Consider the following 15,248-nt stretch of genomic DNA (forward strand, 5'->3'; position numbering starts at 1 on the left):
GTTTAGGATAAAGTACTATGTATATCTCTGCACTACTGTGTTCTCTTATGTTCAGTCGCACTAGCAATGCCCTGTTACCATAGGTATCTTGTGCCTGTGCTGGAGTTTGTGGAAGAATACAAGATCAAACAGATAAATGAGTAGCATGCTTCACGGTGGGGTTTGTTTGGTGGAATTTCTAATATTGTAATTTCTAAATTTAGCATTTTATTAGGCCAGATGCATCCATTTCTGGGGTGTTCTTTCACAAATATGCACAGAGCTCAGCTGTGTATATCTAGGGCTGGCTTAGGACTGTAAGCTTAAAAGCTGGAGCGTCAACATGCTGTCCTACTTTTAGTGTATTTGAGGAATATCAGGTGTGAAAAGGATCTTTGTGTTTGTGCTCCAGTAGGCCCAGTGTGGGGAGACTGTTGAGGAGCATTGTGGTGGGTAGGTATGCTTGTCATCTAGAGGCAGCTGCTCCTCACTAAAATATTGTTAGTTGGCCTGTAAAAACAACTGGGTGGCTCCTGAATGCCATCTCTGCTGGCCGCCATGGGAATTGGCTCGGGGTTATTGCTTCTGCCTCTTGTTAGCAAAACTTTTAAACATACTGTGTTTACCAGTGTGATAAATATTCCTCTTGCCCCTCCCATTTCTCCCATAGATAGTGAATAACTGTTTCATAGGAAATAGTCTGAGTACTGTTTTCAAAGGCTAGGTGGTTGCTCGATTAAGAAAACTTCAAACTGCTTTTTCAGACAACTGTGTAAACTATGGTGGCTTTGTAGAAGTAAATGTTCCATGAAAGAAAAATACTTGGAAAGCAAACTGAGATAAAATATACAGGAAGCTTGAATGTCAGTGACTAATGAAATGGTATGTTTTGCGTATAACTTTCTGTAAGGCACTATCTGTATCTACAATCTTTAAATGGCCCAACTACTAAAAGGTATCCAAACTTCCTCGGATAAAATGTCTACTTAAAAATCTGGTATAGGCTATGTTTTCTCACAACCACAGCTAAATGGTACTGCTATGTAAAATGTGAGTGGGGAAAAGTCTTTGTTCTGTGAAGTAAGTAGCACGTTTCCCATGCTCTTGGATGGGTTAGTGGGTGCTACTGGATTTTGAATGTGGTTGTGAAGTCTAGTTTGTTCTGGACTTCTCATAGTTTCATGGCATCTAATTACAGAACAAGAGTTTTATTCTTGTGTTGTGACGTGGCTAGGCTGAGAGTAAGATTTTTTTTGTGTGTGTGTGTGTGCTGATTATGTCAATATGGTTGAATGTTGTCTGACTTTAGTTCTTGTAAATAGACTCAGAATGCCAGGTTGGAAGGGACCTCAGGGATCATCTGCTCCAGCCTTTCTTGGCAAAAGCATGGTCTAGACAAGATGGCCCAGCACCTTGCCCAGCTGTACCTGAAAAGTGTCCAGAGATGGGGAATCCACCACTTCCCTGCTGAGATTATTCCAAAGGCTGATTCTTCTCAGGGGGAAAACTTTTCCTCTTGTGTCCAACCAGAATCTCCCCAGGAGTAACTTGTACCGGTTACCCCTCCTCTTTTCCATGTCACCCCTTGTGAAAAGGGAGTCTTCATCGTCTTTGTAGCCACCCTTTAAATACCAGAATGTGGTGATAAGGTCTCCCCTAATTTTTCTTTTCTCCGGGCTGACCAAACCCAATCCTCTCAGCCTTTCCTGTAGGTAAGCGCTGGATGAAACCGTTCAATGCGGACAGCATGTCGTTTAGAGCGCACCTGGAATAATACCTGCAGTTTTGAGACTACTCCTTTAAAACAACTTCATAAATTAGTCCCCAAAAGTGCCCTGTGAAAAGCTCGGGGGGGCGGGGGGGAGACGCCGATGGTAGATGCGGTGGTGGGGATGCTCCCCGGGTGGGCTGGCGAGCCAGCGGGGGCTGCTCCTGCCCCGGGGGGGCCGTCGGGGCCGCAGGGAGGAGGCGGCGGAGCCTCTTTCCGCCCGGTGTTGCTCACCTCGCCCGCCCCGCGGCCGGGGGCGGCTCCTCACGCCCGGTGCTGCGGGCGGGGGGGCCGGGCCGGGCCGCCGAGGAGGCCGGCGCTCGCCCCGGCGGGGCCAATCGCCGCCCGGGCCCTGTTGCTATGCGCGCCCCTACTCTGCCTCCTTTGTGGGAGCTGCCGTGGGCACCCACCCGCGGCGGCGGCGGCGCGGCGGCGGGGGCGGAGGGCCGCGCCGGGAAGGTGCGTACCGGCAGGGATCCGGGGGACCCCCGCCGCCCCCCTCCCCGGGCCTTCCCCCGGGGGGTGACCGTGGGCGATGGGACTGAGGGTGTTGTGGAGGTGGGGGGGGCTCCGGGAGCGAAGCGGGTGGTGGTGGGGGGGTTGAGGCCGGTAGCACCGGGCCGGCCTGTCTTCCCGGGCTTGGGACAAGTCCAAGCCGTGTCACCGTGAGAGCGGTTTGCCGGGTTTTGGTGGTGTTTTTCTGAAATCCGGCTGTGCTAAAGTTTGTCTCTGCGGCCGAGCTGCAGAAGTGTGCTGGCCTTCCTCTGCACAGAGTTCCTTTAAAAAAACGAGCCAGAACCCCAAACAGTTTCACCGTATGCTCTTCCTTTCGTACGCTGAGCCTATGAAAGGTTGGGATTTTGTGAGGTCTTTTCTTTCAAGCTCTCTTTAAAGGAAAGTAATGGACAGCCTAAAAATTAACTGTTAATTCATTACATTGTTAGGGTAAGAGTATTAAATGGCCTATAACAAGAGGGGCAAATTTTTAAGCCTTAAAAGTGAGACATCTAGTTAAATGTCAAATCAGCCAACAGTTGTAGTTAGTGTAGCCATATGTAACTGCTTGACTCTTCATTGTTATGGAGAAAAAAAAAATATCTCCCTTTCCCTTCCCAAAAACACCCTGCAGCTTAACTGAGTTTCTTCTGTGCCTTGTTATGTAGGTCAAGTTTCTCTTTTTTTTTTCCTTTTTTTTTTTTCTCGCCAGCAGGAGGAAACTATTGCAGTATTTTGATTTCTGCTAGAAACAATGCATGAAAGCATTATCAGCCCTTTGCCACTACTTGTTTGTCTCGGGGCAGATGAAGCTGATGCAAATATGTCAGCTTTGGGGGCAACTAAAAATATGTATTTTTAATTAGCAGCTTACTGGTTGCTCAACTACATGCTATGTTTAAAGCTAATTAAATAGCATAGTGAACTCAGTGCTGAATTGAGGATTATCCATTCCTTTTTATGCAAACCTGTTCTCTAAAAATGCAAATGTTGTTCCAACGAAGTGCTTGCATCTGTTTTCGTCCTGGCTCTAGAGCTTGTTGGTATTCCTCTGAAAGGTACCGGAGCTCTAGCTTAAGCGAGCCTGCTGATATTAGATGTTCACCTCCTGATACAGGAGGAGGAACAATTCCACTAGTGTACTTGTGAGGCTTGTGTGGGAATACTGGTTTTGAATCGCTGAAGTGTTGCTTTATAAAGTAGTAAGGAATTTTTGAGAGGACAAAGTGAAATTTCTTAATGGCATATATTAATTTTTAAATGTGTTACTTTAATGTCTGCCACTTTGCTATGTAGACAATTAGCATATATTAGGAGAGAGGGAGGCAAGAGGGAGGCAAACTAGATTCTTGGCTGAAATTCTGTCAAACCTTTAGATTTTGACCCTATGTAACATTTTGAGTACCAGAAGACTATTAAAGCTTAATAGCATGAGTTACAATGTGGAAACTTGTAAATAGCTGAATTGTGCTGTGTGACACAGTCAATTCTAAAACTATCAAAAATGTTCTATTGTTTTATGCATTCAAGATGCCATAGTAGGCTCTGGTGTCCATTTTAAAATGGGCAGTCTTTTACACAGCTTGAGAGTTGTAATGTCTTCATTTATCCTCACAAATAAAGTTTAAAAACAATTTTATGGTCCTGGCCATTCTCACAGAATTTTTTTTTTAAATGAGAAGCATGTATTGTCTCTTTTGTAACTTTTTTACTTTTGCAGGTTACTGTTTAACTGCTTAAGGGCAGGCCTTGTAGGTGAAGGTTAATAGCGTTGGAAAAATTACCCGAGGAGCTTCATGCTGCTCCACCATCATCAATTTCAGCTCAGTTCTTTCAGAGCTCCTTGCGTTTCTGATGAAGAAGTACAGTCTCTGCCTTTTGGTCTGCTAGCCTTCCTCCTTTCCTTCCACCCCACCCTCTAAATAATCTGGACTGCAAATACTGAAACAAACCTACCAGAGCCGGAGGTAGCCTCACTAGCTAGGAGGAGGATTTTGGGTGGTCAAACGTGTTCTGACAAAGTTCCACAAGATAAATTACCCACTGCTTAGATGACAATGAACAGGTTGTAACATCAGAGTTTTGAGAGATGAAGTAAGAAAGCACAAAGAGAAGATGAATACAGAAAGGAACTGCAGTAGAAGAGGTCAGATGTCATGAAAATAGTTTGCTCTGGGCTTTTTGTGTTGTCTTTTTCTTCATTTCAGATAAAATAATGGGATTCTTAATCTACATTCCTTACCCGAGGACACTTCCTAACAAGTCTTGTGCTTTTTTTCCTGTGTGCTTTTTTAAGTACCCTCATAACTAGTTCTGTTCTAGCAGCAGTGCTGCAAGAGGTTCCAGCTTGTAGCTGTGATTTCTAACTGACATGTTGTAATAAAGTAATGAGTATCAGCTCCTACTTAACCTGCGTACTATATATCTAATGTTTAATATGTTGTCCGTTAAAATAAAGTGCTTGAATTCTTGAGTGTTTCTATCTCTTCTCCTTGTGAATATTCTTTAAGAGCTTTATTATAAACAGTGCATTTGCACTGTTTGGTTTGTTTCTCATTTTCTTGTTTTTTCAGTTATTCTGGGGAAATGGAAAAAAAAAAAAAAACCAAACAAGGGCAGCTCATTGGTGTTAGTAGGTGCCTCACATTTAGGTAGAAAATGTGCTTAACAGTTCTTCCGCAGTGTGACTGTATTTATCTGGGGCTTAGGTATGCCATCAGCATTCACATAGCTTCTTGGAGTTGACCCAAGTCTCTGGAGTTGACATGGTTTGATAGTCAGAAAGCTGCCCTGGATGTAATTCACCATGTGAAAGTTCAGTATCTGTAACGGAGACTTTTTTCCTGAATGTGCTGAAGGAAAAACCTTTTCAGACACTTCTAGACTGTGTACTTGCATTGTTCTCACTGGAACCAGAAGTAATGAAGCTGTCTGGGTTCTTGATTTGATATGCTGTTGTGTGGGTCTCTAAATGATTGTGTTGTATCAGCTCTATCCTATGCAGGTGTGGTTGTATCTACCAAATCTCTCATCTTGGTAGAATCTGAGAAGGCATCTTAGCACCAGGTCTTGCCACACTGAGATTGCTGGTGCATATAACAGGCTGCTGCTTGCTTGTTGCTTGAATGAAGACTAGCCTGGAAAATACTGTCTTGTTATTTGGATGTGTGAATTGGTCTTCTGATGCTCTGCAACTCTCTTTCCATGTTCCCACACAAACACTTTTCAAATTTTTCTTCCACTTTATAAGTTCGGAGGATCTGAGCTTTACTGGCTGTGCCTGTGAACAGAATGCTCTTAGCATATGTGATGCAGTATTTCCTTATTACATGACTGAAAAGAGGACTTCCCAGCTGAAGGCCTCTTGTTCCTAGTAGTACTGACTTTTTTAATATTTTTTTTGTGTGTGTGAAGTAGTTTTAGGAACAGTAAAAGAAACAGTCATCTTGTTCCCTTTTTGTCACTGTATAGCCTCCCACTTTCTTCTGAGAGCATGGTGAGTGAGGAACAAGAAGAGTGGCCTGCTCTCCTAGGACTGGATTCAGAGTGAGTCAGTATTTTCCTTTAGGTCACAGAGACTTGAATTAAGATACCGAAGTCCAGATACAATAAAAGATTTTTAACTCCAAAATTCTAAACTTGGAATATGAGAACTAAGGTTTTGTTTTCTTAATGTATACAGCTAGTAGATGAATATATTTCAGATTCTCTTAGAGGATATAAGGCAGTAATTCCTTGATAGTAGCTGTCCTGGTTTGAGGTAAAACAGAACCAATTTTCTGTTTTGTAATTTTACTTTTTAGCTGGGCCTCTTCTAACTGACTAAACTCGGAAATTAACAGCATATTGTTCAGCAACTGTTCACTCTGAGTGATAAGACCTGGTTATACCAAGGAATGGTATGCACAGAGGCTCTCGCTTACACGTATTGCTATAACAGCCAAGGTCAGCTCACTTTGCTGTTTGCCCTGTTAGAGGGTTGGAAGCGGAGAAGCGTAGAGGGGTCCCACCTGTAGGGAGGATTGGACAGGACAGGTGACCCAAAACTGACCAACAGGGTATTCCATCCCATCTGCCCCATGCTCAGTATAAAAGCTGAGGGATCAAAGGGGCAGGGTTGCTCTGGCTTGCTCTTCAATGGCTGATGTCTGAGGAGGACCCTGCCTTTGATCTGGATCCGAGCATTCCTGACTCTAGTTCTGGAATTCACTCCAGTCCTGACTCCAGTCTGGGACTTTCCCTGTGTCTGCTGGTGACGCGATCGTCATCCTGGGAGCTGGATACGGTTTTGTATATATTGTATACTTTTTTCTTTAGTTTTTATTATTCTATTATTATTTACTATTTTCTTATTTATTATTATTTTCATTAAAGTAGTTTAGTTCTTTTTCTAAACCTGTAAATCTCCTTATCTCTTCCTCTCCTCGGGGGGGGGGGGGGGGGGGGGGGGGCGGGTGAGGGCCATCTGTTGTTCTGATTGGCCAATCTGGCCAACACCATGACAGTAGCATAGTTGAGTCTATGTTGTTACTCTGAAATAAAATTGTAAAACTGTTTTCTTCTGCAGTATTGAGAAGATGGGATATAGAAGATTGAGAGATGCTGTGGAACTTGTGAATATAGCATATAGTGGAGTATGCTTAAGTGGGAGGGATATTGCTCATTTTGCAGTTCAGCCGCATCATCTAATGTCTGATGAAATTCTTTTCAAATTGATGTGTCTAACGATAAAGCTGCTTCCAGATGATGGTGTCTGTATAAGTCATAGAATCATAGAACAATAGAATCATAGAATAGTTTTGGTGACCTTTAAGGGACATCGAGTTCAACCCCCCTGCAATGAGCAGGGATATCTTCAACTAGATCAGGTTGCTCAGAGCCTCATCAAGCCTGGCCTTGAATGTCTCCAGGGATGGGGCCTCCACCACCTCTCTGGGGAACCTGGGCCAGGGTCTCACAACCCTCGTGGGGGGAAAAAAAAAAAATAATGTTGTCCTTTTATCTAATCTAAATCTTCCCTCTCTTAATTTGGACCCATAGCCCAAACCATGACAAAAGCCATTACCCCTTGTCCTATTGCAACAGGCCCTGCTAAAAAGTTTGTCCCCATCTTTCCTGTAGGCCCACTTTAGATACTGGAAGGCTGCTATAAGGTCTCCCTGGAGCCTTCTGCAGGCTGAACAACCCCAACTCTCTCAGTCTGTCCTCACAGCAGAGGTGCTCCAGCCCTCTGATCATCTTCGTGGCCTCCTCTGGAACTGCTCCAAGAGGTCTGCGTCCTTCCTGTGTTGGGGGCCCCAGAGCTGGAGGCAGCACTGCAGGTGGTGTCTCCCCAGAGCAGAGGGGCAGAATCCCCTCCCTGGACCTGCTGGCCACGCTGCTGGTGATGCAGCCCAGGATGGGGTTGGTTTTCTGGGCTGTGAGCGCACGTTGCAGGTTCATGTCCAGCTTTTTATCCACCAGTTCCCCCAAGTCCTTCTTGGCAGGGTGCTCTCAATCCCTTCATCCCCCAGCCTGTATTGACAACAAGGGTTGCCCTGGCCCAGGCGCAGGACCCTGCATTTGGTCTTGTTGAATCTCATGAGGTTCACACGGGCCCACTTCTCAAGCCTGTCCAAGTCCTTCTGGATGGCATCCCATCCCTCCAGCATGTCAACACAGCTTGGTGATAAGTGTGTCCCTTTTTCCTTGGTGGGAAAGGAGACTACTGACCAAGTAATAGTGGTCATCCTACCTGAAAAATAACTGAGCCCTCAGATGAATTTCCACATTAATTAGGAGCTTTACAAAAGGGGCAGAGGTGGGGAGTTAGATTCTGCAAACTAAAATAGCAGGCACCAGCGCTAACAAGCAAGACTGTTGTTAAATAGTTAATAACAGATGGCTGAACTTCTGATGCAAATGATCAGCCAGAACAAGAGAAGTTCTCTGCATCCTGACCCAGAGACTCCTCACTGTTGCCATGGCAACTAACACTTTTTTTTTCTCTCTCCAGTTTTAGCAAAGTTTATAGAACTGAAGATGACTTGTTGGTTTTATGACTTTAAAATAATTTTTGAAAGGCAAAGCAGACCAGCTGGAGGAGGAGAAAACATAAACAAAGAGAATGTGGATATGAATTCCTAGAGGCCTTGAGTATTTTAGTTCCTATAAGATCTTTCTAAAAGATGTCTGAAGGACTGTATACTTTAAAATGCCTGGCAGTTAATGCATTAGTTTAAATAAGAACATTTATAATCTGAGCAGATCTATCTGAATCCTTTTCCTTTAATTTAGCATGATAATTACCTACTGAATTAGAACAGCATTGCAAGGGAGAAGGGAGTAGGAAGCTCTGTGTGTTCGACCAGGGTATGGTACAGGGAAGCAAGGAAGAACCTGCAGCTCGTGGGGTGTATGTGGCCTTTCATCTGCCTTGCACTTGCAGCAAGGCATTTGTCCTCCTCGCTGGGAGTAGCGGAGTATCACTGTAGGATGGTGGAGGTCTATAGCGGGCGCTGAGGGCAGGGTGGGACCTTCTCTGTTCCTTTGGTGCAATTGTTAAAGCCTGGAAGAGTATACAGCCCTACTTTCTCCATGTTCTTTTTGCACAGGTGCTTGCCTTCGGCTGCTGCGAGCAGGATGCTAGAAGGACCCTGAGTGCTGTCTTTTTTTATCTGCTATAGCAAAGTTACTCTACAGTTCCTCTACCTACTATAGTTACATTCAGAACAGAAGGTTCAATATCTCTTTTTAGGATATAGACTAAACTTCACGGCACTGAAACTACTGTAGGGGAGTGCTTCTGAGGCAGGTTTTGATCTGGTCCCCTGGGAACGCTGTGAACAGGACCTGTGTATATTACTGAGCGCAGGTCACTTCTCATACAGCATAAACAACCTGTTGTAAGTCTGTTTTATCAATGCTGTTAAGAACATGTAGTTTCTTCAGCTCGTGCTGTTTTTGTGAGGTACGTCTCTGCCTGTGGGTCTTACACAACAACAGTGGCTTCTTTACAGAATGAAGTCCTTCATCTAGATGTGTACCAAGCTACTATGTTCTCGAACAATATTTCCAGAGTGTATCATATTGCTGTACTTGATTGTCTAGATGGATCAAGGAATTCTTCAGCCTCCAGGTGTATAACTCGGTCATACCATTAGTTTTAAAGAGAAGGGAAGCAAATTCATGGAGTTCTTACCTGAAGTTAGTTTGTATCACAGGTAACAAAAATAAAGAGGCACATTGAGGTATCGTGTTTGGCTGGGTATTATACGAGCATGGAAGAAAAGGCCATCCTCACCTCAGCCCTCATGCAAGCATCAAACACGAAATCAATGACTTCCAACAGAGGGCTGTAAGAAAACAAAGGGATAATACTGATGAGACAGATAAACTGTGCTCCCAGAGAACAGGCTAACAAGCCTTTATCGAGTAATAGAGGAGCTGGAAAGCAGAGTCATTTTGCATCGAGTGTGTTCTTCCTGGCTATAGGACAACGCAGGGGGGAGGAAGTGCAAGTGATTAAAGTACTCAGAGGCTAATTGGAAGTTTACTGCAATAGTGAGTGGGAGACAATGGGGATGGTGCTAAGCCATGGAAGATCTTGAAAGCTTTAAAAAAATAAAAAGTCATTTGATTGTTATGAAAGATGATGTTTTGAAAGGCAAAAAAGACAACAGGAGAACACGGTTTCCTGTTAGACCCTGACCAGAAGTACCTTCCTCACAAGGCTGGATGCTGGTGAGGCATAATCTTTCCTGTGTCTTTTTCATACTCCTTTTCGGTGATGAATTCCGTGAGAAATCCTGCGGGCACCACTGGCACTTCCCCAGGCAGGCAGATAAGGCAGTGCCATCTGCTAGCTGAAGCCCGGGTGGCATTCACGTGGGCTGTGCCCAGAGGTCCCTGCTGGCAGGGCGCGTTTCCAGCTTCATCACAGCTTGGACAGTGACGAATGTAACTCTGAGGAAAATCTTAGGATTTCAGACTGTTTTTCCGAGTCAGGAGTAAAACCAACTCATGCTGAAAGCAATTCTCTAAATGCTCTTTCCTAGAGATCCAACCCAGCAGTAAGGGTGTAGTGAACCCAATTTGCACCTTTTTTCTGGGGATAAAGAGGGCAGGTTGCTTGTTGTCTGGATTCCCATGCCAGATTCTGGTCCTTTCAAGATCAGCCACTAATTCAGATGGTAAGAATAAAATGTTCTGTGCTAAAAATCTCTCAGATATGTTTTTTATTAGTTCTTGAAGATAAGTGATTGCAAAAGCCAGCTGTTTACAGTAACAGCCAATGTAGTCATATGTAAACTTAAAATCTTTTTGATTATACTCTTCTACACTTACTTCTTTGTTATCTCTTAAAAAAAAAAGATCCCCTTCCCTCAACAAAATTATGTGGTGTTGTCACTTGATAGTAGTGGAATTTGTTTTCTTTATTGATTTCTAACAGAAAATCTGTGTATAATCTTTTTGGTAACTGAAGGGGTTGACAAAACAAGTAGATCTGTCAGGCACTCGGATTCTGTAATGTTTGTGGGGCTTTTCTTTTTTGTGTCTGATGCTCAACTTAAGCATTCATAATAATTTATTAAATCTATTAAGCCTGACAAGCGGGTGAATCCTTAGTGTTGCCTGAACTATGCTAGTAGCTGATGCGTAGCAGATAGTGACTTTTTGGCATTTTTGAGCTGAAGGCAGCTTGGAGGAGTTTTCCCTAAAAGAAAGTAATTTTGACATCTTCTGATTTAAGTTTCATTGAATATTTACTTTGGACATTAATACCTTTTCTGCTGGTCACAAATTCAACTTTTTTTTTCTTCCCTGCTGCGTACTTTTGATAAAACATTTATTTGCAAGTTATCAAGGAGGAACTAAAGTTGGGTTTTATTTATTTATCTGTCTTTGCTTATGTCAGTTGTTTTTGCACAGAATAGAAAAGAGGCTGTGGAGAACCTTGGATGAAAACTGTTGTTCTTCGTATGCTGCTTGTGTACGCTATTTTTAGCGTAGTGTTTTGCTTTGCCTAATAATTTATTGCTACGTCTCTTGACTGACAGGTCACCTGATTTTAGGGCACGCAAACATAGAGATTGGATCCTTTACTCCTCTATAAACTGCTAGTTTATCTTGAGGAGCAGGATGCTGCTGCTGCTGGTGAGATTGGGTTGGAAGTGGTCACGGAGGGGTGAGCCCTGTCCCTTCGGTTCTCTGGAAAGTATGTTCTAAGAATACGCAGTACAGGGTGTTACAAAACACACGTGCAACCAATAAAGTGGGAGCGGAGGCCAGGGATGGTGGGTGACTTGAGGTCAGCGCCGTGCAGGGAGACTTTTGCCTGCTGGCCCTCACCGTGCCTGTCTTCGCTCCGTGCCAGCAATGGCGCAGTCATCCATGAACTCACTTTTTCCCTGGAGAAGGGAGAATTGTTTTGAACAGATACGTTATGAATACACCACTATTATTCCTGCTCTAGTGGTGTTAATTTTGGCACCTCGGACGAGTGTCTTGCATCTAGGATTGTCATAAACTTGTTTTGTTCCACGAGGTGCCCTGTAGCTGCATGTTCCCGGTAGGCTTCAAAGCTGCAATGCAAACCTGGCAGGATGGCTGAATGAAGGGCAGAGGGAAAGCAGGCACTTAAATTTTGTAAGCAAGCAAGCATGTTATTTGAAATTTCAGTGTTCAAGTGGGCCTGGTTTTTAAAAAGGTACTTTCCAAGATGCATGTTTGTGTAGAGGGAAAACCTAACAAGGTCTGAATGCTCCAGAGCTTCATTAGGCTGATTGGTTTTTTAAAATCTTAAGGTAAATCTGTAACAAGATAAATGTCACCCAGCTAGATCCTGGCCATTCCTCAAATTGTGTGAAAACAAAGAGGAACAAAACCTGTATCGATCAAGCTGTTCAGTACTTGCACAGATGAAATAGGTTTAGGCAGTAAAATGACTATTCTGATGGTTTGGATTGACCTAAAAGTTCATTACTGCCCAGGCAGTTGTAGATTTTTAATTCCTGGCCCGTGAGGTCTTTTCAGCCTTGTGGAAAACTGCGCAGACTGTCGTCTCGCTAGAATTTAAAAATAAAGCAAATTAACTTTCACCTATCTGGATCTCAGGTTAACTGAAATGGGGATATCAGCTGACTTGGGTAACAGTGCTGGCATTCTCAGGGCTTTCTTTTCATTCATAACATTGTAGTTTTTCTAGGTTCATCTAAGACAACAGAATATTTGAAGTTGAGTGTTGTGTGCCCTTGAGGGAGAGGGGTTGATTTTTTGGGTGGGTGCAGGACTTATCGCTGCGTGGGTGAGTTGCTGATAGCACCTCTTCTGCGCTCTTACCATATTTGTAATGCGAGTAATGAAACCAAAACTTTGCAAATACGTTGACACATCTAGATGATGACCAAAATTCTTGTCCCTGAAGAAATGACATACTAATCGTGCGCTTGGGAGGCCCCAGTAAGATATTATTTTTTTTTAATAGTCTTTTAATAGAATAGACTACTTTCACCAGAAAGTGGACTAGGTCATAGACGTTTTTTTTTTTCCCCAGGCCATCGAGACTTCTGCCCAGCCCCCTCTCACAGCCTTCTCTGGCTTACTGTTGGTTTAGGGTTTTTTTTTTGTTACCACAGTAAAACTGAGAAATTGCAATATCTGTTAAAAATATATACTGATAGGTAGCTTTCAGGAGATTTCAACATCTGAGAGGTTCCTCAGTAGTCTTTAGAGTTATCTCGTATCTTTCTGTACATTGAAAAAAGATATGTTTCAAGAGATTAAAAGCATGGTGGAATTACCAGGGATGTCCGATTTATGCAAGCTCAAATTAGCTTATTAAAATCAGTAGTTCCTGACTTCAGAGTCTGATGATTGCGGCTATCAAAAACCATCGGTTGGGCTTGTTGGCACCTGACGGTGACATGAAGATGAGAGCGTTTGGCTGCTGGTTGTTGAACGTTTTCAGACTGTGTGGAAGGCTGAGTGGTTTAGTAAAAAACCTCAAAAAAAACTTCACTTGCTTTGACAGTGGTCGTGTGTTGAAGGTTGAGTGCTCAGTGAAGGGTTTCCATAATGTGCGATCCCATAAGTCAACATGAAACATTTCTCACGGGGTTTCCCTGACACCAGCGGCTGTGGCATCCCTGCTGATTCCACCCAAAAATGAGTCAGTGCTTTCACATTGCACTTTCCAAATTCACTTTGGTTTATTTTCAAGAGATCTGACTATGGTCTGAAGCAAATGTCACGTGATGTAACCGTTCTTTTTCTTGCAATAATCTTAGGGAAGAAGAATATCAGTTTGTGCCTGGTGATTATAAACCGAGGTGGAACCTGTGCTCACACAGAGTGTAGCCGGCCTTCGCCAGCAGGAGTTTTCTGTGCTCCCGTTACAGTTTTGTTCAGGCCCTTAATGACTCTTCCAAATCATTCACTCAAAATCTGTTTAAGAGCTGAAGACTACTTTACATTCATCCTCAGAAAAGAAATGTTATTTTTATCAGTATTAACAGGAAAATAAGCACAAGAACACTTGAAAGTATATTGTCAGATATTCTCAGCACAATAAATATTTAAGGTGATGAGATAAAGCGTGAAATACATGAGATTAATTTTTAGCATCAGTGGGAAACTTTAAAAACCAGTGTTTTTTAGCAAGTGTAACCCCTACATCACTATGAAAGCTGTTCCCAAAGATACTTGCCTATGTTGTGAAGATGATAAGCTACAGAGGAATAAACTGAGTAATACTTTAGCAAAAATCCAGTCAGCACAAGATGCAAATGTATCGTGTTTTAAGTAGAGGGCTGCTCTCTCTGGCAGCTCTCATAAGCATTGAAATACCTACTGGAGGATTTTTAAACAGTCCCGTGTTGTTTTCCAGTAACATCTGAGAGTGATTTATTATCACAAATTACTGCTTTCCATCTTTAAACCAATCTCTGTATAAAATATTGCAGAAGTCTGCAAATAGTTGAATCTTTGTCAAGCTGTATTGTTAAACAAATTGAAGAGGAAACATGTCTGTTGTCCTGAATTGTATTGTGTTTAAGGCCTCAAATAAAATTTCTGGCATGTATTTTTATTTATGTATTATAAAAATGCTATCACAGCTGGAATTTAATGCAAAGCTGCTGTCAACCTGTTTAATGGGAGAGATGTCTTGGCTTCCAAACGGAGTTAGGCTTCCCAGTACTCAGTTGCTGCAACTGTTGTATGGATGATATGCCTTCAGAAAGAGATGAGGCTTAGCCAAATACATGTGCTTTTTCATCGTTAATTCATGTTGGGCTGCTTTTGAAAAGAAAGCAACAGCTATGAAGCCGCTGCAGTACGATATTTACAGCTAACATAAAGTTGAGTAAGTCGATGAAAGCCCTCAGTCTGTGTGGCTTCAGCCGTGTAGTTGCTGCTAAGCTGGTTCTTGAATTAGTGAGTAATAGTAGTCAAGATGGTCATCGGGCGCCATCATTCTCATCTCCAGAGTTCCCTTGGCTGGGGGAGCCTTGATGAAAGATGAAATAGTCATCATCATCAACATCAGCGAAGGAAGCATGGAAAAAAAAAGAGGATATATTTTAAAAATGAATATATTATATATCTAGAAATCTCATATTGGAAACATCTGTATTTTAATATAAAAGCGCTTAATTGTTTTTCCAGAAAACACCTTAAGAAGAAATTTTCACGTATTCTGTAAGCTTAAGTGCGCGCTGTTTTCTGTTCTAGGGTGACACACGGCTCCTTCAGCTCCCTAAAGCAAGCATGTTGGATGCGGTTTTACATTGTGGTGGCGGTGACTGTGAAGCTAGCCTAGGTCTGATCTCCACATTGCCCTTGCTTCCGCCTGTGAACTAGAGTGGGATTTAAAACAGGAGCATTTCAGTAATTTGTTTTCAGTGTAATTCTGCAAATTTTGTATGGGCGTATTCATGAGGTTGGTAAATCACAGTGCTGGTAGTGAGAGTGAAGGCTAGATATAAGCCCCTTATTCCCTTCCAGTTGCAGCCGAGTGTCTGTTCTA

General features: G+C 43.0%; 1 protein-coding gene across 4 annotated transcripts in view; it reads left to right on the top strand.

Moving 5' to 3' along the window:
• ATOSA (atos homolog A) overlaps positions 1–15,248 on the top strand; it is a 51,973-nt gene that overhangs the window by 11,270 nt on the left and 25,455 nt on the right. Inside the window, exon 1 of one of the 4 annotated variants that reach the window (XM_063345423.1) lies at positions 2,100–2,206. The exons of 2 other annotated variants lie outside the window; for them this stretch is intronic. Coding sequence is in view for 1 of the 2 variants with exons in the window: in XM_063345421.1 (XP_063201491.1) it covers positions 14,990–15,041 (52 nt within the window). In the remaining variant the exon portion in view is untranslated. Of the gene's footprint in view, positions 1–2,099; positions 2,207–14,984; positions 15,042–15,248 lie in introns of those variants that run through there. One more of the 4 variants, XM_063345421.1, reaches the window with a different exon arrangement.

This window comes from Chroicocephalus ridibundus, chromosome 9, assembly GCF_963924245.1.
Source record: "Chroicocephalus ridibundus chromosome 9, bChrRid1.1, whole genome shotgun sequence".
Classification (NCBI taxonomy): domain Eukaryota; kingdom Metazoa; phylum Chordata; class Aves; order Charadriiformes; family Laridae; genus Chroicocephalus; species Chroicocephalus ridibundus.